General features: G+C 29.5%; 3 protein-coding genes across 7 annotated transcripts in view; 1 reads left to right on the top strand and 2 right to left on the bottom strand.

Annotated features, from left to right (window-relative positions):
- The window catches only part of LOC100569485, a 13,402-nt gene extending 8,832 nt beyond the window's left edge, over window positions 1-4,570 (bottom strand). The window contains exon 1 of the mRNA XM_003244047.4: window positions 3,556-4,570. Within this exon, the coding sequence (XP_003244095.1) occupies window positions 3,556-3,685 (130 nt within the window). The 5' untranslated portion in view covers window positions 3,686-4,570. The remainder of the gene's footprint in view (window positions 1-3,555) is intronic.
- A 386-nt stretch (window positions 4,571-4,956) lies between these two features.
- On the bottom strand, window positions 4,957-15,777 carry LOC100164368. Of its 5 annotated transcripts, none has more exons than XM_029488766.1 (6): window positions 9,471-9,643; window positions 8,934-9,023; window positions 6,391-6,519; window positions 6,164-6,282; window positions 5,849-6,017; window positions 4,957-5,763 (listed from the first exon to the last, which is right to left on the bottom strand). In XM_029488766.1, the coding sequence occupies exons 1-6, from the start codon at window positions 9,498-9,500 to the stop codon at window positions 5,404-5,406; spliced, it is 897 nt and encodes a 298-aa protein (XP_029344626.1). In that variant the 5' UTR covers window positions 9,501-9,643; the 3' UTR covers window positions 4,957-5,403. The 5 variants fall into 5 exon arrangements, with proteins under 5 accessions (XP_029344626.1, XP_029344625.1, XP_001944871.1 ...); XM_029488765.1 differs by lacking the exon at window positions 9,471-9,643 and adding an exon at window positions 9,357-9,464; XM_001944836.5 differs by lacking the exon at window positions 9,471-9,643 and adding an exon at window positions 14,989-15,777 and having other exon boundaries at window positions 4,960-5,763.
- A 107-nt stretch (window positions 15,778-15,884) lies between these two features.
- On the top strand, window positions 15,885-21,714 carry LOC100160255 (xenotropic and polytropic retrovirus receptor 1). The gene is made up of 10 exons (XM_001944948.5): window positions 15,885-16,360; window positions 16,435-16,588; window positions 16,657-16,904; window positions 18,847-19,108; window positions 19,183-19,547; window positions 19,620-19,767; window positions 19,861-20,055; window positions 20,134-20,303; window positions 20,447-20,580; window positions 20,647-21,714. Exons 1-10 carry the CDS (start codon window positions 16,292-16,294, stop codon window positions 20,900-20,902), a joined length of 2,001 nt encoding a protein of 666 aa, XP_001944983.2. The 5' UTR covers window positions 15,885-16,291; the 3' UTR covers window positions 20,903-21,714.
- The last annotated feature ends 3,850 nt before the right edge of the window (window positions 21,715-25,564 follow it).

Below are 25,564 nucleotides of genomic sequence, written 5' to 3'. Positions count from 1 at the left end.
GCTTTTGAAAACTATGGAAAAAATGTTACTTTTGACCCCCCAAAGTACCAACTAGATTCACTTTCCTATCAGAAAAAGTACTGTTGAAGAAAATCCAAGCACTTTTACTGTCCTAAAAGGTGATGACAGACACAAAAATAAAAAAAAAATTTAAAAAAAAACACACATCATTGTAAAATCAATACATTCGTCGTTTTCCACTCAGAATCTAAAACTGATGACTAATAAGTAATAACCAACCCTGTGTACCTATACGGTGCACCACATTACTCTCATGTAAAAATAAAATATAAAAAGAACTATCCATTATAAAAGTACTTTATGCACAACCATAATATTATTATAAAACAGCCATTTGCCTATATATATATACATATATAGGTAATTTCATACTTCATAAGTCATTGGTTTATATACCTACTCAACTGGAAAATATTCAAACGTTTTACACTTTTACCTAAACTAGAACTTTTTTCGGAAAATTACTTTTGCTTTATGACTAATGTGGTGACTTTAATATAGGTATATAAAAAAAGAATACAGATATTTTATATTAACTTAACCTTAAAAATTGCTATTTGGTATTATTTTATTTTTTGTACCTATATAATATAATATTATATTGATAAAATAATTTTCATATGTTCACAACTAAACCAAAAAAATAGATACTGAAATCACTAACCGTAATATTTTTATTTAACAAGCTGCTCGTAGCTCTCCCAATCAATGTGTAAAGACATATTTAAATATTATATTGTATATTTGTATATTTGCTATAAAGATTATAATATTATCTATAATTTAATGCATTGATTTATTATCATTTATCAATTCAAAATGTCAAATTAAAACGGATTTGCCTCCTCCGCACATACTTCAGTTAAAAACTAAATAAAACATTCAAGTTACCCAATCACACATAAATTAAAAATGTAGTGTATGAATTTTTCATACGATTACATCAACTACGTACTTGCCCCACAAAACATTATAATATACACCTTATACCTATATTATTATTATTATTATTATTATATAAGCAAGAAAAGTTATTAAAGTTATTACTTATTACTTATAGTTACGGATCGTACATTCGTACCTACTCGTTTCCTGTATAACTAAGAACTAAGAAGAAAATAATAATATTATAATAAAATATAAAATTGAAAGCTGGTTTGTAAATAAATTATAAGTAGTTATTATAACTTGCACTGTTTCGATTTCATAATAGGAATTTTTTCTCAAAAACTATACGTATACTCTAAGCTTGATTTATTACCATTTTGTGTAGTCATGGTGTATTCATACAGGAAAATCGTGTGTGTAACGTCCCCTTAAGTACCCATCTTGTAATATATATAGCCTATAGGGTACTTGGTTCAAACTGAATAATTAACGGAGCGAAATGAATATCGGATATCACATACCCAATGTCCTAATACGGATAATTCCATACTGATTCGATAATAATATGATATAATCTATTAACATAATAAACATGACCGTATATTATAACAATAATTTAAAAATGTGCGTGGTTAAGTTGTGTCCAGAATTTGCATGAAAATCAACCTAGCCTGCAGGGTCATGCTGCAGCATCGATTGAACCACAGATGTAACGGCATCGGTGAATTCACATTCGCGTGTACACAAGTATATACCCGAGGCTATACATTTATCAATAAACCGGAATTAATTAGCACACGGCCTTCAACTTTCAAGGGTTTTCGTGTCTGAACGTACCTATCGTTCACGAGTCGAATCCTAGTTATAGGTAGGTAGGTACATCATAATTTATAATATTCATATACGTATTGTGATATCGTATAAAACATTCTGAAAAATGTGTACGCGTACGATTATAATTGCTTCGTTTTGATCCAATGCGTATGGCATAGGTCGCACTTGTTGCATTGTTACATCAAACGCAGACTTTACGGCGAGTGACTTTACGTAATAATATCCTATATTATCGTACCTGTACAACTGTAGGTACTAGGTATACCTTATATTATTATAACATATTATAGTACCTAGGTATACGGCGTATTACCTATTTCATTATTCAAGTTCAAAGACATTATATCATTTCAATCAGACCAACGAAGACGGCGTCATCCGCCAAATATAATGCGAGCATAAACCACTGTGTGACCAACTACATTAATTAGATATAATGCGCGTCTTATAAATTATAATTTGACTCGACCCGACCTATAAGTCAAACGTGTTTCCGACCAATTTTTTTTTAAATTTTAATATCGCTTACATTTAAATGTTATAAACCTAATAGTTTAATCGACCAATCAATCTTAATTGTTTAATGTACAAGGCTGGACAGCACGACAGTACCTTATTATAATATTATTTATTAATAGCTGTTTAGTTGTATATAATATTATGATGGGTACCTACTTAATTATATTTGAACTTTGTCAAACGATTGTTAATCCTACGTAGCGGTTCATAAGACAAGGAAGTACTGATTGATATAATAATGTCTGGAACCGAATTAATTGTTATGCGACATTTATAACAAAACTAAACTTCTGCAGCCAGATTTGTCATGTTATATAAATCGAAAAATGATACGGGTATATCATGATATTAATATTTGACGAGATAAAGTAACAATTGAGGTTTGATTGAATACCACAGCTAATAATAAACGTTTAAAAATTCGTAACTTATTTCAAGGGTGTACAAAGAAAACCGTTAAAATTGATGTTTAGTTGAGTATTATTATTTTGATTTATCGTTATTTTAACGGTAATCATAATAAATAACCAAATATTATATTATATATTGCACGTCAAAAATCATAATTCAACAAAAAAATATTTCATAAGCCACTGAATTCGTTCTGTTGACGTGACATCATTTTGGTATTATATAGGTACAAACGATGAATGATACTATAATATATTAAATATAATACATAATTTAATCTATGTCATAAAATATTAATCTGCATCGTATTATAATGAAATTACAATTTTAAACACAGTCGTTTGAATTGGTTGTACGACTTTGTCAGAATGTGTACAGAATACAGATAGTACTAAGATGATTAGTTAATATTTTATAAATGTTTTATCGGCGCCATGAAATTAATTCGCTTACAAAAGTTAAGAATGCAAAACCAAGTAGGTAGATTAAAGTTTTTAAAATAAGAAAAATATAATATATTAAAAAAAACCTGTCAACAATATGATTGTTATCTTCTTTTTCATATGGGTAATTTCATTATTTAAATTATTGTTCTCGGACAATAGTTTGTAGGTATGAACTTTCAAGGTAACAATAAAAGCAATTCGATTTTTTTTATCATTGTCAAATGATTTTTAAAATAACAAATCTAAACGTAATCTAAGAATTATTTGTCCATCATAATATAAATTGGATTATTCTATAAAATTGTAATAGTGCAATCGTGCAAACTATAGGGACTTAAAAAATTCGCTTAGAAAAATAGTGTGACCAGTTAAAACTCGTCCACGTTAAAACCATCCGTCTTAATAGTTAGTTAAACATGCAAAATCGTAAATATACCTCTTGCTGGTAAATCTACACGATGGATGTGATCCATCATTTCGACGTTTCCGCCGCTGCAACATATGATGGGCTTGCACACCGCATACGCACGCCGTATCCTCTTCCAGCACCAAGTTATAACAGTCATCCAATTTAAATTTTCCACTTAACAACCACACCAAAAAATTCGAAAACGGGTTTTTAACAAACAAAGTCTGATTGTCGCCTAACGACAGGTAAAACAATCTATCTACAGCTTCGTATATTATATAGCCCATAATATACCTATATATTTCATCATTACTATATACATATACCTGTTACAACGCATATAAGAAAAACCTGGGACGTAAATAATGCCATTTTTTTAAAAAAATATAATTTTGTACGTATATAATAATATTATATATAATATATTTTTTTTTATCAGTTATCACGCGGTATTTTCGTTTACGTTTGGTCAGGGTCGTTGATGGACACGAGTGGATGTGGGACGGAGAGCAAGCTGGTTGTTTCAGTATTGCAGTCTATGATGGAGATTTGAATAGTCGCATATAATACGAAACAGTGGTCAAACGGACGAAGCGATTGATCGTCAGAAACGGAGAGAGCGGAAGAAGGAAAACGCGCATAAGGCTCGGCGCGATGATATTTTGTACACGATTTTTTTTTTGTTTGCGGTCGCAAATGGAGGGGGGAGAAATCGAACATAAATAGTTTTCACACTTTATCATCAGCGTATAAAATATGTAACGGAGAACGCTTTAACCCGAAATAATAATGCAGTGCGTAGGAGGAAAATATAATATACAACAGTCATTACACTGTGTAAATCGTAGAGACGGACGAATTATCGCATCATGATAAAAATATATTATAGAGAACATAAAATATCGAAGTCGGAGAGAAGGATTGATATGCATCAAATTTAACCCATCGAAATAACAGTTAAATTATGATAAACCAAACAACGTCCAACATTATTATTTTTTTTCGTTCTTTATAGGTATTGTTATTTGTTACCTATATTATATACATATTATTATCAAGTTCAGTATTTAATGTTTACCTAACAAAGATCTTAATAATTTACACTAGCACTGGAGCATAATACTACCAAGACTGAATACTAATAATAATAAATATATGATAAATAGTAGTAATGTAATATAATATATTGTACAATGTTTTCAGTACCTAGAATTCTTTAGGATTACTAATTCCAAGTTAAATGACAAAAGCAAACAATTTTCGTTTATTAATTTATTGTTTTGAATAATATTTATCGGAGCAATGTTTCAAAAAACATATTTAATTTGAAAAAGTAGGTGGTACAGATATTAAGAATACATATTAAATATTTTATATAAAAACTATTATTGTGTGGAATAATTTAAAAAAGAAAAATAATACACTCCATCATAAACGAATGTATAAACATGTATATATATTATATTTGTATGTTTACACATCATAATATCATTATATTTATATTTTAAATTAAAAAAGAAATATTGATTAATGTACAAATCCTGCGTACAACAGAAGAAATAAATTATATCATGAAAATAAAATATAAAATTGCACTGAGTTAACTAATAATAAATTATGAAGCAAACACAATGAAGGATAAAGCTATAATAATATGTAAATTAGAACGGCAAAATAAAAAATTTAAAAAAAAAATGTGACAGTCATTAGAAATTAACTACTAAGATTATGAAAAACATGATATATAAAAATTTAAGAATGCCAATTACAGCTAATACTTTCAAACAAATTAATGAAAACAATAAATAAAAATAAATTACTGAATACATAAGTCTTTCATATGTACAATATGTTATTGTACAATTAATATTAAATTTATACCCAACAAACTTTAATAGGCGGCGAAGTGTTTGAACTTCCAGTCGTGTGGTAATTAAATGATTGATTAATAGGCGTAGTGGACACAGAACTCCACCTTCTCGAAACTTTATCAATTGGAAAATGTCCGGTTGGTGGCAATCCCAATTCGGGGTAAGTAGGAGAATTACTGTTATCGTGTGAACTGATTGATGAAAAACCACTCTCATCTTCAATAACATTATTTTTCTGCTTAGTTTCTTTTTTGAAAAAGTCTGATCCCTTAATAGATGTTTCACTGTGGTTTGAACTGCTACTAGAAACTTCCAAACATTTCACACCATTACAAACGGCCGGTAAAGAATCACAACTGCAAAGCTATGGATTGGGGGACAATTAATTATAATATTATGAACATGAGAAAAACAATAATGTTACATTCAAGTGACAAACAAAAACTTACTGAAGAGTTGCTGTTCTTTTCAAACAATGTACTATAGCATGGTGTTAAGTGTTGGACTAGATCTGGTTCTTTGGTATGAATTATAGACTGAACGGTGCGATACAATCTATATGCTTCTAGCGATAGCTTTTCTGTATATTCTCCTCTGTTACTCTTCAGTGATGGTCTTCTAGACAAAGATAATAATAAATAAATAAAATCAGGAATATCAAAATTAAGAATAAAATGCTAACATCATTTATTCAAGATATAGGTATTAATGAAGACAAGTTGTCTTGTTGAAGAATTTCATTTTTTTTTGTTATATTAGTTTACCTATTCTTAATGGGCAGACTAGGTTTGTCGTGGTTTGTGTTTAAAGATGTGTGCGCTTTTTCCAAGAATTTAGACACTTGTTCCAATACTGCTTTATACATTTGATTACTAGCCTCAACCTGTAAACAAATTTCAAAAGTTATTTGTGGTAAAAAAAAAATATATGCGATTATGGTAAAAAAAAATGTATGTATAAATATATTATAATAAACGTATATAACGCGCACCTGCTTCAATTGCCACTGAAGAGTGTCTACTTGGGATTTTGCCAATGTCAACTCGATGCAAGGTGCCTGGTGGTCATTGGCATCTTTCTGCATAAGTTTCTCGTGTTTTGAACGCAAGTCGTCGTAAAGCTAGCAAGAATAAAAGACCAAATGGTAATTTATTATTAATAAACAAGGGGAAACACGATAAGTAGGTACCTATTCGTAATGGTTTTCGAGGGGCGATTATACAGCAGGACGACGAATTATTTACATATTTAGTTTTTGTTTAATGTAGAAATAAAAAAAAGACAAAATCATCGGGCAGTCATGGTTGATAAACCATGTGTGAATCCTGTACCGTCCCGAAACTGGGTTTACTACTTGTACGCACAAAATGTTAAACAGATTACTCAATTTTCAAAACGCAAAATATCCAAATTTTAGTTAATGCTATAGGACGAAGGATAAAATATAACGAAATGGTTTAAGTATGAATAATAATCTTGACCTAATATAGAGCACGTGATCTATGATATAATAGATGTGACTTTCTCTTAAAAATATTAATTTAAAATATAATATAGGGTACTTGGTATTATTAATATTCTAACTAAAACGAGTACACAATAAAATAATATTATGATAGTATGATTGTCACGTGAGTGTACAATATTTCATTTAAGTGCGTATATAAAAAATATTTACTAATTAATTAGTGAAGTACCTATACTTATTGGCCATTGCCATATTTATTTATCACAACAAACAAAATGTGTTTGTTCCAAGTGCTCAGATAAATATAAATATTAAAATTAATGTAATGCTTTTAGATCAATAATTCCAGATTAGTTCAGAAAATACGCAAAAAAAAAGGTATGCGGATTAAAGTAGATTACCTTCATGATCGTTGGAATCAATTTAAATAATAAAATGCCCATTTTAAGTATCATAAACAGATAGATACGAGCCCGACAAAAACTCACCAAACCACCACCATTAATAAAAATGTTGAAACACGGTTGACATTGCAGCAAAACATATAAAAAAATAACCACAAAGAATTTGACGGATAATGAATCACAATAATAATATATGGTTTACCATGTACTGAGGCGTACTATTATGAAACAACAATGGCCAAACAACATTTAAAGGAATTATGCTCTGGCTGTATTATACGTGTAATTATATACACTCTATAGTCTATATGCATGAACACGAAATTTGTGACAGACTGACATCATGAGTAACAAAACCATGCAAGTCGGGCAATTGATCGAACGCTAGAGAGAAAGCATTTTTTTTTTTTTACTTTAACAAAAATAATTAAAATAATAGTAATAATCATCGCCACACCACGGTAGGTATATTCTGAAGTATTATTCAAAAATTGTTTTGTTTTATGATCAATTAATTTCTCACGCTTTGAAATCATAAATATTGATCAAGTTGTATTCCGCAATAACAATAACAACATCAGAAGTAGGCTATATTTTATAACCTTTTTTTTTTATAACAATTGACAAAGAGCCAATAATATTCAGTGAAAGTATATTTCTTTAGAAAAGTTATTTTTCACTAATGTGCCATTATTATTATAATATTATCAGATTATTATTAATTTTATAACAATCTCACTTTCAGCCAGATAAACATAATACAATCTGATGCAACAGACCTTGCTAATATCGACTAGCAAGTACAATGCAGAAGTAGAAAAAGTTACACTTTAGTGATAAATAATGGGAAATTGTTGGTGATTGTTCAATAGTGTTCTAGTTTTCAAAGAGACGTATGTACCTATTGATTTAATTCGCCAGAGTGTAATTTCAAGCAACTAATACATATATTTTTCGGTTTAATGTAATATTTAAAATTTTCGAAGGTTAAAAATCTAATTTTTACAATAGTCATATTGTACGTTCGAGGTTTTTTTTTGTTTTGATTATAAACGATAAGAAAATATATTTACTACTATGGCGAATTCTGTGAAATTCCGCACACCGACGGCGACGGGCGATGACGGACCTCCCGGTTACCCCTACCACAAATTGGCCAGATTGCACAATTATTAGTATAAAAATTTCCTCTTTTATTTCAGTTATTATTATTTATTTTATTATACTCAGACAAATAAAAATGTTAATAAATCAATTCATGGGTGTACTTATTTTTTAGTATAATATACCTAAATCACAATGTAAATAACAAATGTGTTGTACAATTGGAAAGCTAGAGATTTTACCGACGATTTTTTTTTTTGTAACTAATCTAGATTTTTTTGCATAGTAAATGAATGAAAAACTGTTCTCTTGCGCAGGTAATTTTAAAATAATTTTGTTTGTGTGGATTTATGTAGAAAAAAAACAAACTCAACCTATTTATTTATAAATATCATTCAAGTACCTACCTATGATTACTGGATTTCCAATTTTTTACATCATTATTGCGAATGAAAAAAATAATATTTTTTAGATAATAACATAAAATTACTTATCTATTAGATAACTAGGTAATAAAATATTTTTAAGTAACTATAAACAAATTATGAAGGTACTTACATTTTGTAAATGTTTGTATTCTTTTCTAATAAATTCGAATGATTCGTTGTTTTCATTTGTTTCAAATCTTTGAGAAAGTCTTCTATTTACCTAGAAATCGTAATATTTCATATAATAATCAAGTTGTAATCAGTAGAACAATATTTTCATATAACATAAATAATCAAATATCAATATTAAAAAAATAAATATTTTATAAAGAATACGTAATACGTATTTAATATCTACAATGCACTAACATAATATATTAAACAAAATAGGATATTATGTATGTACTCATGGTCGACAAAATATTATATATACCGTCAACAATGAAATTTATTTTAATATTAGCGCCAGAAATATGAATAGTACCTACAGAGAATACTTGACAGTTTTTTATGGAGAAAGTTCTAATAAATTATTACAAAACAATTTCAATACCAGTAATAATAATCTACAATGATAAAGACGATTCGAGTATTTTAGTCTGACGTAACAATCACATTTCATCAACTATTCATTTGTATGTCATCGGTATTTGAATTATGCTCTTACTGAAGAAAATTGTATAATAATGTACACCATACGGGCATTATATAGGAAATTAGCGTGGAAATGAATACACGCAGGTCGCAGAGTATACTGTTCGTACAATTTAGACTAGAGGACGCGTCAGTAATTTCTGCGGGCCAAACACATTCATAAAACGCGTTAAAAATAATAATAAAACAAAACCGTGATAATTTTATGGTCTAATTATTCATCGCATTAATTAAACGGGAACGAAAGTTTATTTAATAATTTTTATGGAAATTAAAAAAAAAGAAAACAATTTAAGTATTAAACAGTTTTCAATAAATATAGAGTGTAAAGATTATATAACTGCATTTCAATTTAAAGTTTTAATTCATTCAGAGTTACTCCTCGGCTAATAATATGACCATCGTCATAATTGTGCTTTTTTGTACATAGGTATAACAATAACACTATAGGATAACTGTTCACATGTGTAAACGCTACTTGTTCTGCGTGTATCATTATGTACTCTATTATATTTGCATAATACTTAGATTCATCTTAACACTTCAAAACAACGGCATATTACTTGTAATCTATTATAGACCTCGAACACATCGTGATCCTGTCGTGATCATAATATCAATTATTGTATATATTTTGTACTTGTTGGTTATTACTTATTACGCAACTCAATACATCACATACACTAACACGAAATTTACTAATTAAATAAGAAATATATTTTTGGCGTAGGTACCTACATATTTGTAATGTTACCACAGCAAAAAAACTTGAATATACTACCTAAGTATTCGTGACTCGTGAGAACGAGATAACCATAATGAAACAACGAAATAAACCCAACAATTATTATAAAATAATATGTAAGGAACTTACCTAAATACTTATAAGTTTTGACTCATCGTCTGAGATAGTGAGGTTAGTAACAATTTTCAACCATATATAATATTAATTCAAATTGAATTTTATTATAACGGTATTTCATGCTCGAAAATTCCCATGGAATAAGAATATACGATTATTATAAGTTTATATCCGTTCTAATAATAATAGTTGTACCTAGATATCCGGGGTACTACCAATATATTATGTGGATAGCCATTCGCCGGAAACATAGCAGTGTTTCAAAATTAATACATTTAAAAAAAAAAGGCAAAACCTGTAAACTGACGTGGTGTTGATACATTTTTATTGTGTCCCACTGTATTTTATCGCTACTCCCACCACCCGTTGTAACTTTGGTAAAAATGTTTGATTATTTCATGGTTTTAACGTTATCTATACGTAATATAATGGTTACATATTAAACAACTTAATATTTTAAATGTTCAAATCCTTAAAAATAATATAACTATAGAAAAATAAAAATATATAATTCTGTACAAACGTAAACGGTACCTATATGAATTATATGAAGTAGGTGCATAAAATATGTGTGTCGTCATAAATTTATCTCAGTTTATTAGCCTAAACATTATAATTGAACCCAAATAAAGTAGAGTAGGTAAAAATAATCAGACAATACACTACTAATATGAACGATCCCAGACAAAACCCACTAAGAAAATTTAGGGGGTTAAAATCAAAAAAGTGGGAATTCGATCTTAAGTAGACTCAACGACAAATTTAAATGTGTTTTCAGAAAATTTATCGCTTAAATATAAATCAATCGGTACGTTAGAAATAGAAAACGTCTATATTTCGATGTTAAAACTTACAAATGACAAAGGCAGAAAAATCACCACTTCTAATAATTCCCTTTTAATATTCATTTATTCAAGATTAGATGGGTATTTTGTGTTTAATCAATCTAAAATTTAGTAATATTTAGTTTGAAATTAAAATATATTAATGTTAGGTAACAACACATTAATACAAATACGAGTACAAATATTAATATAATTTGGCAAACACTGAGAAATTATAGGAATTATTTTTTTCGCCTCACTAGAAAGTAACAACATAATATTATTATAGTTCATTTATAATAATACAATTTTAAATTTAGATAAATGTTTTTGATCTTGTTTAGATTCAATAATTAAAATCATGAATATTTCTTTTAAGTTGAAAATTTGTACCTAATAAAACTATACATATGAAGATATAAGCCATAACATAAAGTATACTAAAATATTAATATTTGGTGTATGATAATCAGGTTCTATTTTTGTGTTTAGTAAGCCACTCTGTATATTATACGAAAGTCGTTATGAACAAAATTATTAAATGAGTAACCACTAATTTATGACAGTATTATTTTCATTAATCTAAAAACATAAGAAAATTTTTATAAGTACTGATGTACGATGTAACCCTGTATTATGATTTTATTTGACGGCAGTGACAATATTTTATCCCGATTTTATCAATAATTTAAATTATTTCTGAAATCGTTGGGGAAACATGTTAAAAAATACAAGGGACAAAAAACAGGTAACTACTATATAGTAAACACAAGACACCACCTAAAATATTATGAATAATAGGCATGAAATAATGTAGGTAAGCTAGTAAGTAGTAACTACCAGAGCACCACCTACCTACTCCCAAATAATATTTTTTTTTAAATATATAATTGTACCTAAGTGTCCATATCGTTGTTAACATTTTTGACACAATAACCGAATGTAAATTGACCTTTAAACCGTTACACTCCATGGACTTTCTAATTCAAGATCTCATACCTCATATTATAAAATTATATGTTATACGCAGAGTTATACGTATTCACTATAAAACAGTACAAACATTAGTGTTCATAAAGTATGCATTTTTAAACTAGTACTTAGTGTTAGTTAGTACCTATGTTATATTATATGTGTACTTATTAGTAATGAATTTATATACAGTATAATATAATATAACAAGTTCATATTTTCAACAGTAATCACACTACAAACTAACATTGGATTCTAAAACGACTAAACCATATTATCCTCAATATTATCTAAAACCAAAAAATCCTCGAAAAAATCTTAAATCAGTTTTTTGATATTTATTTAACGAAGTAGACCCAAGTTTATGATAAATATCAAAAACTACAATTATTACAAATAATTACCGGTTATTAACAATATTGTTATGTAAATAACATAATCATACATCTTCAACGGAGCCTTCAACATTTTAAAATATAGGCAGATATTTCAATAATTCGTCCATAATACTAAATTATTTATATTTTGTGACTACGCATAGAAAAAGGTAGTGAACTAAACCGGTTTTATTTGATCCATGGTCAAAGCAAAACAAGCCTTTTATGGTTCTTTGATCTAACATCTTCGACAATACTTCAAGATTCTACCCCTTACATCACTATTAAGTACCTAAAGTAAATAAACACAGAAGCGGATGCAAGGGACAGCGAGGCTTCACTGTAGGTACTATTGGAAAAATTCATTTTATTGTATAATAGGTATTTTAAAGTATTATAGCAAAGTTATAGCCTATAGGTATGGTAAATTTACAAAAATATGGTACCTATATAGTACTTTAGATTTAACAGTATCTAGGTACAATTATACTTATTACGTTTAATATTTATAACTTTTTAAGTTAAGAGTACCTATTTTCAATTTTGTTAATTCATTTATACGACTTATGTGCATTGTTCATATATCGAGAAATATATACTGTCTCTAGCCTGCCGATTTTTTATTTCTAGGTCCACCGTTGAATAAATCGACTGATAATAAAAATACTCAATACATTCATAATTTAAATTTAACTTCGTTTAAAATTATAGATTGTCATGGAAAATATTAAAAAAGTTCCGAATTCATATTATTATTCTTCTTTGCATCTTCAATTGTTTGATTGTTTTTCCGCAGTGCTTTTTTGTTACTTAATTCTTTCAACTCTTCATAACTATCCTTTCCCATGTCTATCATGATTTATTCCATGTATTCCATCCTTGGTCTTCCAATATAGCCTTCTACGTTTCCTTCTATATTCTATATACAGTAGTGGATTTGATTCATAATCTTAGGAGGGGGGGGGGGGGCTATCCTTTTGGGTTCAAAATTGTTACCCACTTGGGCCTATATAGAGACAAGCACACGTATCCAACAAAAAAATTTTAAGCCGTGATTATAACTTATATACACTCTATACAGTAACACATACCACTCTATCACAAACAGATTTTGGAAAGAAATTATTATTAATAGGTAATTTATGATGTCTAAGGGGGCACCTATGCACTATGTCCCCTAAACGGCGCGTTTGCTTCTATAACTCTTTTGGTTAGACTATTATGGCGAAGTAGGTAAGTAAGTGTCATTTTAGTCTCTTCTAACTTCGTCTAACTTTAATACGGCACCACAATTCTCGGTTTTCCTTCATTTTAGTTAATACGGCTTCATATTTTATTATTCTTCCAGTCCACTTAATACTATTATAGATGTAATCTCAAGCATTTTGTGATACACCACATTTCAAAGGCCTCTAATTTACTTATCTATAATTAAGACTACATACTAAAATAGATTTTCCTAAACTTTATTGTAATTAAGAAATGTCGTAAAATATGATGACAATAATAATATTTCGGTGGGTATATAAAATTGAACAAAACATTACGTAATACGTTGATAAAAATAGAATTATGCGTTTCTAATTATTTAAGATTAAAAGTTATAACGACGAGAATCGTTGTGTACTTTACGTCATAATGGTATTACCGAATACTTGGGACGGAATAAATTTAATGTACATTTTTTTTAATAAATCATGAACCTTAACCAATAACTCTATAACACAAGGACGACATCGTGATAATATCGATAACGGTCAAAATAAATACGATAGTTGTTGTACCGCACGGAGATCGTAAGTAACACGAGTAAACCTGTAAACCAACCTCCCCTCTCCGTCCGATGGACGGGACTCGCGAAAAAATTATAATAAACACGCCGGTAAGTGGATATGCCCACCGGAAATTGAATTTTTTTCACTAACCGACGTTTAACGAAAAAAAAATTAATATCAGCATTGGTAGTGCCAAACTACCAAACCACGTTTCCACCGAGCTCATCAACAACATTTATCCACGTGAATAATTAATTTTTCTTCTCGACGCAACAAAACGGAACGTTGGGTACCTCCTATAATACAATAATGACGAAAAATGTTTACCGAGCTCCAATTAACACCATCCCCCCTAGCAACCGGTCAAAGCAGGTAAACATCGCACCGCGCCTCGGGCAAAACCCATCTGTCCGTCACGTACGTGGATAATAATAATATTATTACCGTGTAACTAGTGTTTACCCGGTCGGCGGCGACGTGAAGTCAATCAATATCGTGGAAAGAAACGCCTCGTTACTGTAATTCTAATAATGTAGGTACTAAGGACTACCGCGGTGGTGATCATAGTATGACTTAGTACGAGGTCTCTATGGTGGTGATACATCGATATTATTCGGCACACACGCACACACACAAAATGATGATATTATCGAAATCTCGACCGAGTCGACGAAAATGGGTTTCGCTAGTTTTTTTCCTTACGATTTTTCTTAATTATTACCTGCCGCTGCGATCCGACGGTGTTGTACCGGCCATTGCCGCCGCCGGTCAAGTCCAGGTCGGCAAAGTTCAGCGACTTGGTGGTCTCGAGCGCCATCGACTTGGCGAACGAACTCTTGAAGTACTGCTGGTAGTGGTGCTGGTCGCGGTCGCCGTCGGACAGACCGTCGTACGAACCGGACAGATAATGATTTTTTTCCATTTCCGGTGTTGGCGCGCTTATAACACCCCGACGAGAACCACCGTAGCCGTCGTCGTTTCACGGGCAATAAACAAACGCGAGACGATTGCACCGGTGCATAAACGGTCGCACACACACGCGCGCGTGCCCAAGTCGTCGACCTTTTACGATTTATTATTATACCTCGTGCGATATTGTATAGAGCTGTATACCACCTACCTATACGTGTTGTTATTTTTTCTTGAAACTAGGCCAAAGCCAAACGGTCCAGCGAAAAAACGCGTCCGGTGACTTGTCCCGCTGGAATGCGATTAAATATAGATCTCCTGGTCCCGGACGGACGAGCGCGGACAGCGTAGACTTCCGCAAAAATCCTCGACGCGCGGCGGCCCGGCGAACGAAAATAAAAACGGAAATAATTCAAAACGTCACATGGGCCCCCCACTGTGCGCGCGCAACAAAACTGTCGCGAGTGGCGACTCGCGGTTATCTCGCACGGGCCACGGACGCGAAAACCAACGCGCACACAGCGACGGCCGACGGGAAACGACGACGCTTGACGACGGTCGGCCAACGATAGCGCGCCGCCGACAAAAACAGAACGGCCGTCGCCGGACGCGCCACGCGTGCGACGCATTCGGTTGCGCCGTGGGCGGTTGCGGCGGCGGAGCGCGGACGGTTATCGCGGTTGCGGTTTCGTCCGCACGAGCGCTCTGTCCGCGTCGACCGCGTGCACGCGAAACATACGGTTATCATTGTAGTACAATATAATTGCAATCAGCGCGGCAGCCGTGGTTATCGCTGACGGTACGGAAAAAAAATCACCACTTCAAAATCCTTTCCTTATCTCCATACACCGTCATCGACTGGCGCGACAGCCGTCGAGCATTGCGGCATTGCACACGATCGGTCGTACTACGACTGTTAGTACTTCCGATATACTTACACACATGACTTGAACACTCTGTGATCTTAGGTACTTAACATTTTTTCTCCTCTCTTTCCTCATTTTTTCTCGTTTACATTCTTACTATTTTCATTTTTAATTTTCATTCGCTTCACGTCGACTCCGGTTCCTGCCCCAACGCCCCGCCCAAGCTACGCTCTTATTGTCTACACCGAAATGAAGTTCGCAGAACATCTCCAGGCTCACATCACGCCAGAATGGCGGAAACAGTACATCAACTACGAGGTATGTACACTGAGAACCCACCGGCCAGTGCACAACGTCCGGTTCACACTAATCTTACTGTTGATTTCATCTAGGACATGAAAGAGATGCTATACAAAATCGTAGAAGAAGCCCCGTCAATAGAGTCCACAGACCCCGAAAACCTGCACCGCCGTTTCATTCAATTCGACGAACTCTTTTTGCAGTATTGCGAAAAGGAATTGGCTAAAATCAATGTTTTCTACTCTGGTTTGTAATGCTGAATAGTAAAAATCGACATTGGGTTGTTTTTTTTTATCTATGTGGTGATTTTTCAGAAAAACTTGCCGAAGCAATGCGTAAATTTTCAACTTTAAAGAATGAGCTTGACTTGCTTTCTTCCACTGCAGTAAAAATGAAAGATTATGGTAAAAAATCTGATTCCAATAAACTGAACTTACCTCAACGCAAAGTGCAAGAGCTCAAATTAGCTTTCAGCGAGTTTTATTTGAGCTTAATACTTTTGCAGAATTACCAAAATTTAAACTATACAGGTTTTAAAAAAATTTTGAAAAAACATGATAAGGTTTGTATTTTTATAAATAATGTCTTAGTTAGATATTAACTTGACTTTTTTAATTCATAATATATAATACTACCCATATAGTTTAATTCCTATGAAAAAATATTTGTTATTTATAGTACTTGAATGTAGTATCAATGTATCATCCTGTAGAACTTGATAGGTACTAATTTACTATTACCTACTAAATTGATAAACTGTGATCTCCAATATTTTTCCTGCCATCAGTTTGTATACACCCAATTATACCATATCATTTAGCTTTTGAAGCATTTAAATTGTACTATCTTACAATCTACATTTTAATCTGTTGGTTATTTTTTTTTATTTGCCTTGCTATGTTTGAATAACACAAATTAATTTTATTGGAATTCGGCCTTATCAGTATTTTTTTTTTTAGACATTTGTTTTATATCTAACAATATAACTTATTAGTTACTGTCCAATCTTTTATTTGTACACAAATCTAATTTGTATGTCAATAGTAAATTAATCTACTAATTAATTACATTTGTACAATTCCAATTACTTCATTTTTTGTCAATACTATTATTGTATTGTATATGATAATATAATTTATATGATGAAATATGATACTGGAATCGTATATAACTCATTTTTATAGCTGGAATATTTAAACTTTGTAAAATCAATACATTGTTTCCTAAAGATAATAAATTATTGTATATATTTAAATTATTATGATAGGTTTAAGAATTAAAATGTTATGTAGTTATTTTTCAAAGAAGACCCGCATAATTCACAAATATTTTCATAACTATACCATATATGCAGCTATGTGTCTCTCATTCAAGTTTTAAATTATATAATAAACCTCAATACTTAATTGAATTATTTTATTTCATCTTCAAAACACATATTTTTTTGTATTAAATAAATTTTTATTACATTTGTTCTCTAAAGATTTTTATACTAAAATATATTAATACATTAAACTATTAAAATTTTAATAACTTAACATTAATTATTTTTATCCAGAGTAAACAATTATATTTAAATACTTTTATCACTCATTTTAAATTCTACACTTTTTTCTTAAGTACTAAAATAAGTCTAAATACGTCTAATCTGCCTTTTTATTTTTATTTATTTTAATTTATAAACCATCAATTGTTCTTATTGTTCGTTTTTTTTTTTTTGGAAAAAATTGAATAAAAACACGAACAAAAAAAAAATACATTATGTAACAGTATCTTTAATAACGGTCCTTAGATTTTATCTTTTAAACCATTATAATACTCAATCAAAATGCCTTCTTTGTTTAACTTCGATTGGTTTATCTGTCTTGTGTCATGTTTTATACATTCATTATTATTAACTATTAATATTAAGTATAATATTTACATATTGTATTAGACATAACATTCTTAATAGGTACTATCATAGGTTTTTGTAACGAATAATAATATGGATCAATATACATTGATTAAAATTATTAAATTAATTTAAGTACCCTCTTCTAATTTAATTACTTTTTTGTCTTTTTTAGTTATATTTTAACAAATAAGAGCTCGATAATTTTATAGCCAAAAACAAAAATCTTTATATACATAATAATTAATAATAATAATATAATATTCATATTTAAGTTATATAACTTATACATTATTTATTTTATTGCACATATTTAATGTTGAGTATCGTATAGATATGGATTAGTAGATTCTGGTTAGGTTAGGGGGAACCCTAAGTTATATTTATTAGAATATAATAAAAATAAATATTATTGTAAATAAAAATTTTATAAATTAATAAATGTAGGGAATCTAGAGAATGTTAATATTTGTATTAAATGATTTTTCCCCCTATACCCATCTTTTTCAAGCTTCAGATTCACTACTGTGGCTAACTGTATTTTATTATTTTTAATAGACATCTTTAAAACTTACTGAATTATTAAATTTTAAAAAATGTTATGTTTTAGTTGATGAATAAAGAAAGTGGTGCAAAGTGGCGTCAAGAGCATGTAGAAATATCTCATTTTTATACAAATAAAGACATATTACGTTTAATTAATGAAACTGAACATACTGTTACTCACGATCTGGAATCTGGTGATCGTCAAAAAGCTATGAAAAGACTTAGAGTTCCACCTCTGGGTGAAACACAAAGTCCTTGGACCACTTTTAAAGTGGGATTATACTTAGGATGTCTTATTGTTTTGCTAGTTGCAATTTTCATTTCTGGTAAGTGTACATTGTAACTACAAGTATAAAAAAAATTACACAAATTATTTTTAAAAATATTTAATTTGTTGTAGCTACTTTTGAAAAAAATACCAACATTAAACAAGCATTCCGTTTATATCGTGGACCATTCCTTATAATAGAGTTCCTTTTTTTGATGGGCATCAATGTTTATGGATGGCGTTCTTCTGGTGTTAATCATGTTTTGATATTCGAATTGGATCCAAGAAAACATGTCACTGAACAACACCTGTTTGAAATTGCAGGAATTCTTGGTGTTGTGTGTGCTCTTAGTATTTTAGGTTATTTATACTCTGATGCTCTGAGTATACCTGCATATATAAATCCATTGTCCTTAATAATTTTATTTACACTGCTCATGATTAACCCAATTAAGATATTTTACTTTGAAGCAAGATTTTGGCTGTTACGTATAGTAGTAAGTTAATTTTATGTATATTAATTATATGTTGTTTTTTTATTATTGGAAAGTCTAAAAATTTGATTTTAGTGGCGAATGGCTTGTGCTCCATTTTATTATGTTGGATTTGCTGACTTTTGGCTCGCAGATCAATTGAATAGTTTGGTAACTGTTCTGCTCGATGCTCACTATTTGGTTTGCTTTTACATTTACAATAACAATTGGTATCAAACTTCAGGTTAGGCAAAATCTATATTAAATATATTGTTCTTGGATTGAACAATATTTACACCTTTTGGTCTGTGTTAATTGTGTATTTTAATAATTTTAGAGGTTAAATTTAATGTTGAAGAATATTTTATTTCAAAAATGATAGTCAATTGTATTCCTGCTTGGATTCGGTTTGCTCAATGTATTAGACGTTACAGGGATACTGGTGAATCATTTCCACATTTAGCTAATGCCGGGAAGTATTCAACAACATTTTTTGTTGTGTTTGCAAGAACATTGTTGAAACAAACAAAAAGTAATAAATCTTTTCAACTGTATGTTTAGTTCTTAAAGCTATGCTCAGATGAATGATAATATTGTTATTTTGTTATAGATAACTATGCAAGTAGTTATGACAATCCGTTCTTTTTTTTTTGGATCATATGTTCTGTGATAAGTTCAATTTATACATACACCTGGGATGTAAAAATGGACTGGGGTTTATTCAATAACAATTCTGGAGAATATACATTCTTAAGAGAAGAGATTGTATATGATAATACAGTGAGATAATTTCTATTTTATTTTTAATATTTAAGTATGTTTTTTTTTCTTTTAAATACATTTAAGTTATGACATTCACCTCTTATTGCAATATTGTAAAATTAAAAAAAATTATTTTAATATTTTACTATTATTTTTTTTAGGGTTATTATTATTTCGCAATTATTGAAGACCTCGTAATTAGATTATTATGGGTTCCACAATACTTACTTACAAGTCATGGTATTTTAACTACTGAAACGGCTAATCATTTAGTATCACCACTTGAAGTCTTTAGGTAAAGAATCAAATTTTATAAAATATCCGCACTGTATTGTGTATCAATCAATTTTTTTGTTTACAGACGATTTGTATGGAATTTCTTCCGCTTAGAAAATGAACATCTAAACAATTGTGGTAAGTTCCGAGCAGTAAGAGACATATCAATAGCACCAATTGATTTCTCTGACTCTGCTCAAATTGTTCGCATGATGGATGAAGAGTTGGGTGTGACAAACAGAAGAAAACGTAAGGTTCTTCCAACAAAAAAGACTACAAAAGAAGATAGATTGCAGTTAATTACTGACCAGAATTCATATTCCTTGGATTTAACTGAATAAAAACTAACAAAAAATATTTCTACTTTATTATTCCATTACATTTTGTATAGAAATAAATTGTATTCTTGATAATAGACTTTGTAAGCTCAAGTATATTTATATATATACATAGTCGAAAACAATCGAATTTAATATATTTTTTAGAACGTATTTTTAATGTATGCAAATTGCTTAATGTATTACTTAAAAAGAAATAAAAAAAAGGGTACTCAATTGATTTTATACACTTACATATTGTGATCTCTAGTTTAGTTAAGTAGTATAATATATTTTCAATTAACCTTGGTATAGTATTAGCTAAGATTTTATTATGGATACACGGGAAATTTATGCCTACCTTATTTTATTTTTTCTTGTGATTTAGAAAATTAATAATAGTCAATTCAACATAATGAAAACATGTTTTCAACTTAACTAATCTATAAATTCCTCTATTATTATTTGTTAATGTTCCTTTTAAATGTGTTTTCCATGAAAGCCAAATTAGTTATAATTAAGGAATTTAATTATAGGTGTTAATTATAGGTGTACACATTTATAATAAATATATATTTTTAATAATTATGATTTATGTTTGCAAAACCTTCGGTATGAATGTCACTTAATAAATTGTCATTGTGTAATATTATTATAATATTAAAAATAGTTTTATAATAAATATTTGTTATATTTTATCTATTCATATATTATATATATATTTATAAACAATTTATATTTGTTAAAATGGTTAATAAAATATTTAGAAATTATACCAATAATTAAATATTAATTGTAAACCTTTTTAAAAAATATAAAATCTACTTAAACTACAATATATATTGTATTTAATGATAAGGATCATGAATCCTTGAGATAATTTAAGAAATAGCGGCATGTTTCAACTTTCAAATTTCTACAATTTATATTTTTAAAATATAACAAAATAATAAAAATTGTATTGTTACGTTTGAACTTTTGAAGCTTGTTTGTGAATTTTTCAAATGTTTTCAAAATTTGAACTGCAATTTTTTTTTTTTTTAGAAAAAATATTTTTATTTAATTTATTAACAAAAGTTATAAATACAAGTTGCAAACAGAAAAAAAATATTTGATTATTTTGATCCCAGTAAGAAAATGCTTGTGGTGGGGCAAAAGAGTTAACAACTTATATAAAGGAAATTATCTGAAGAAAAAAAAGACACATTTTAAACTTCAAAAATAAATACAAATCTCAAAAGAAAAGGAACTGAATATAAAAAGTACAAAACACCAAAAACATAAATTTAATATTATCACTAATACAAAAATATTACATTGATTTAAAATCACATTTATTTAATAACCAATTTTTAATAATTTTCTTTACATACATACTATTATTTTTCAAGTCTTTACAGTTAACAATATATTTTTTTTAATTCCAAAGGTAAGGAATTGTAAAAAATTGGACCCAAGTAATCTTCAAATTTCTTACCAAATTCTTTATTTGTGTAAAGTATAGTAGTGTCATATGCTAAAAAATCTCTTTTATTTACTTGCTTAGTTAAATTACATGTATTAGAGACCAATAAAATACTATATAACTTATACAGATCCCTAACTGGCAGTACTTTAAAAGCTTTGTAATTTAATGATATAGACCACTGTATTTCTTTTTTATTCATTCATAATCTTAAAAAATGTATTTGTCTTAATGCTAATTTTTTTTCCATTTTCATTAAAAAAATTTAACTTATAACACTTATGAAACCGAATTTACAATATATTTTAAAATATTGTGTGTCCGCAGAAACTGGGTGCACTCTAATACTCTATAACTCAGTTACCTTCATTACTCAGTACCTTATACATATATAATTATTCTGACTGAGGGAAATTGATGATCCAATGGTCTAATTTCATATCCTGCAAACATAATTCAAAAATATGTACCTTTAGGGTATTGAGTAATATGGGTAATTTAATTATACAGCCTACCCTGTTTTCATAGACACAATATGGTACCTATACTTATATTATATTTATTTTAATTTCTGTAAGAACAACTCTTGAGGAATCTTATATATTTCTATCTTCTATTACCTACAGTAGTGGCGTAGCCGGGATTTTAAAATAGTGGCCAGAGGGGGAGGGCCAAAGCCAAAATATTTTTTAAAAAGTACTCAACAATTAACAATAATAGTTTATTTTTATGTTGTTTCCATGTTTTGAAACCGCCAATAGGGGGGGGGGGGCACTGGCCCACTGGCCTGAGACCATAGCTATGCCACTGACCTACAATTTATTATTTTATAATTTAATAAAAAAACAAAATTGGTTATGTCAAAATATACCTACTGGTTTTGCATGGAAATGTATTCCATTATTTTTGTTTTTGGCATAACTGGTTTACCAACCTATCGATTTATCAAATTTTTTTTTTCCAAAATGTGAATTTAGGGTGCTTTATAAGAATGTAAAAAAAAAAGCCCGGACAAACTTCGTTTTGAAGTTTCAAGTTATTGATACAAAAATTTCAAAAACTACATTTTTTTTGTTATGCGCATTAAAAAAAAAAAAAATACTTAGAATTGAATATTTTAAAATTTTTTTTCTTCAAAATGTGTGGTTCTAACGCTGATTTCGATACTGTTTGCGGAAACCATTATTTTGGAAGTTATAGCTATCCAAAGTTTGCGATTTTACGTTTATACGCATGTGCGCAACACTACTAAAATGTTGCACGGAGGAACTCATGTTTGGTGTTTTTTTGATTTTTTTGTTCGAGCGTAGCGCTAGCCGATTATGTTATTTTTAACAACTTTGTTTAATTCCGAGGCCTACCCAAGGTGGTTTTACACGGCAAATCGGCGGATATTTTCGATTTTTTTTGTCCGAGTGATATTCAATTTAAGTATTTTTTTGTTGTTTAGTTTTCTTCTTTTTTTTAATTTTGTTGCCTATTAACGTTTTGAATTTTATCGATAAATGTTTAGACAAGATAATTATTTATTTTCGAAAGAGTTAATCTTTTAATACATATATTGAATTGGTTTTTCTTATTTTTATAATTTTTTAAATGCTGTTCAAGCACTGGTGTTTTTAATCGACAAAAATACACTAATTGAACGGTGTTCATTAACTGGTTTTATTTGTTGTATCCAGTAAATTATCAACTATTTGTTTACTATGTTTATTCACATTTTAGACCTTTAGTCCTGTGAATGAACTTGACATTTTGGGAAAAAAATTGGGATACCTACATTTTTTAAGGACATTGTTGCCATAAATGCATATTTTAGAGCATTTTTGCTATTTTTAAAACATTTTTGGATACCTACCTAAATTGTAAGGTATTTAAATCCGAGCTCGTGGTTATAAACCCATATTAAAGTACTCATCCAAAATTTGATTTTAATATATCGAAGTATATAAAAAAATATATTGTTTTGGAATATCGAAAAATTTGTTTTAACTTGATAATATGTAAAAAAAAAAATATGGCTGTTGCCAGTGACCCAAATACCCAATACAATCATGATTAAGATCGGTTTAGGTTGTAATAGTGTAGAGCCGTATTTTTTTTTTCAAATAGTGGGCCGACTGCGTCTTAGTCCACCCCTGACCCAGTAGATAGGTTACTTATAATATATAGATAGGTACTTACAACAATTTGTATTTAATAGTCGTTTCAAAATAATTACGTATTTACGTAGGTATTCTTTATTTTCACTGCACGTGCACTGGTCAATAATCATGAATTCTATCTAAGATAGCTAAATGTAGTTGAACATTTTTATATTGCTTTACCTACTAGGAAAATTAAGACATTTTATTTGTAATGTGATATATTATATTATATAATATAATATTATTGTAAGTTGCAAAAATGACTCAATTATTATTATATATTTTAGAACTACCTCTACCTACTTGTATATATAAGTATACGCTACACATTATGTAAAAGAAGTCAATAAATTTGATGATTCTTTAAGTTTAAAAGATGATCACTCATTTTCTCAAAAAGTGTCAACGTTTTTGGAAATTATTTTACTACCTATATTTTTTAAACCACAGACTGCATTTTTGATTTAGTATTTTAAATCAGAATATTCTTTATAGCTTTGGAGGGACGGAGTAGTGTCGTAATGAACCAACATTTTGTAATTTATCTCTATACCTCAGGGGCATATACAAAGGGGGGACGAGGCGTCAGAACCTCCCACCTGATTGGCTTTTTATTACCTTAGTAAAAAGCTTTGAGAGGGTGGGGGATTTTCCAATTTCCCCCTCCCATTTAGATGTATCGTTTTTTTTTTGATCCCCCCTTTCAGAAATCATGTTTACGCCACTGCTATACACCTCTCTCAATTTTGCCCATTTAAACTTTATATACGACCTACTTATAATTTACTAATTATTACAGGGCTTAAAACCGTTATCAATAAAGTCGTATAATAATCCAGAGCTAGAAGTAGTAAACCAAATAAATTCACAGCGCCTAAAACAAGTTAATGAAAATAGATCTAGACTAAAACCTATAGTTGAAAGTTTGATTTTTCTCGGGCGGCAAAATATTGCTTTACATGGTCATCGCGATGATGGAAGCGTTAATGATCTATCTGATAACCCATTAGAGAACGAAGGAAATTTTAGAGAGCTTTTAAAGTTTAAGATATATTATCTGGAGATATCGCATTG

Source organism: Acyrthosiphon pisum, chromosome A1 (genome assembly GCF_005508785.2).
Source record: "Acyrthosiphon pisum isolate AL4f chromosome A1, pea_aphid_22Mar2018_4r6ur, whole genome shotgun sequence".
Lineage (NCBI taxonomy): Eukaryota > Metazoa > Arthropoda > Insecta > Hemiptera > Aphididae > Acyrthosiphon > Acyrthosiphon pisum.
The sequence above is the reverse complement of the archived record's forward strand: the minus strand, read 5'-3'. Positions and strand labels throughout refer to the sequence as shown.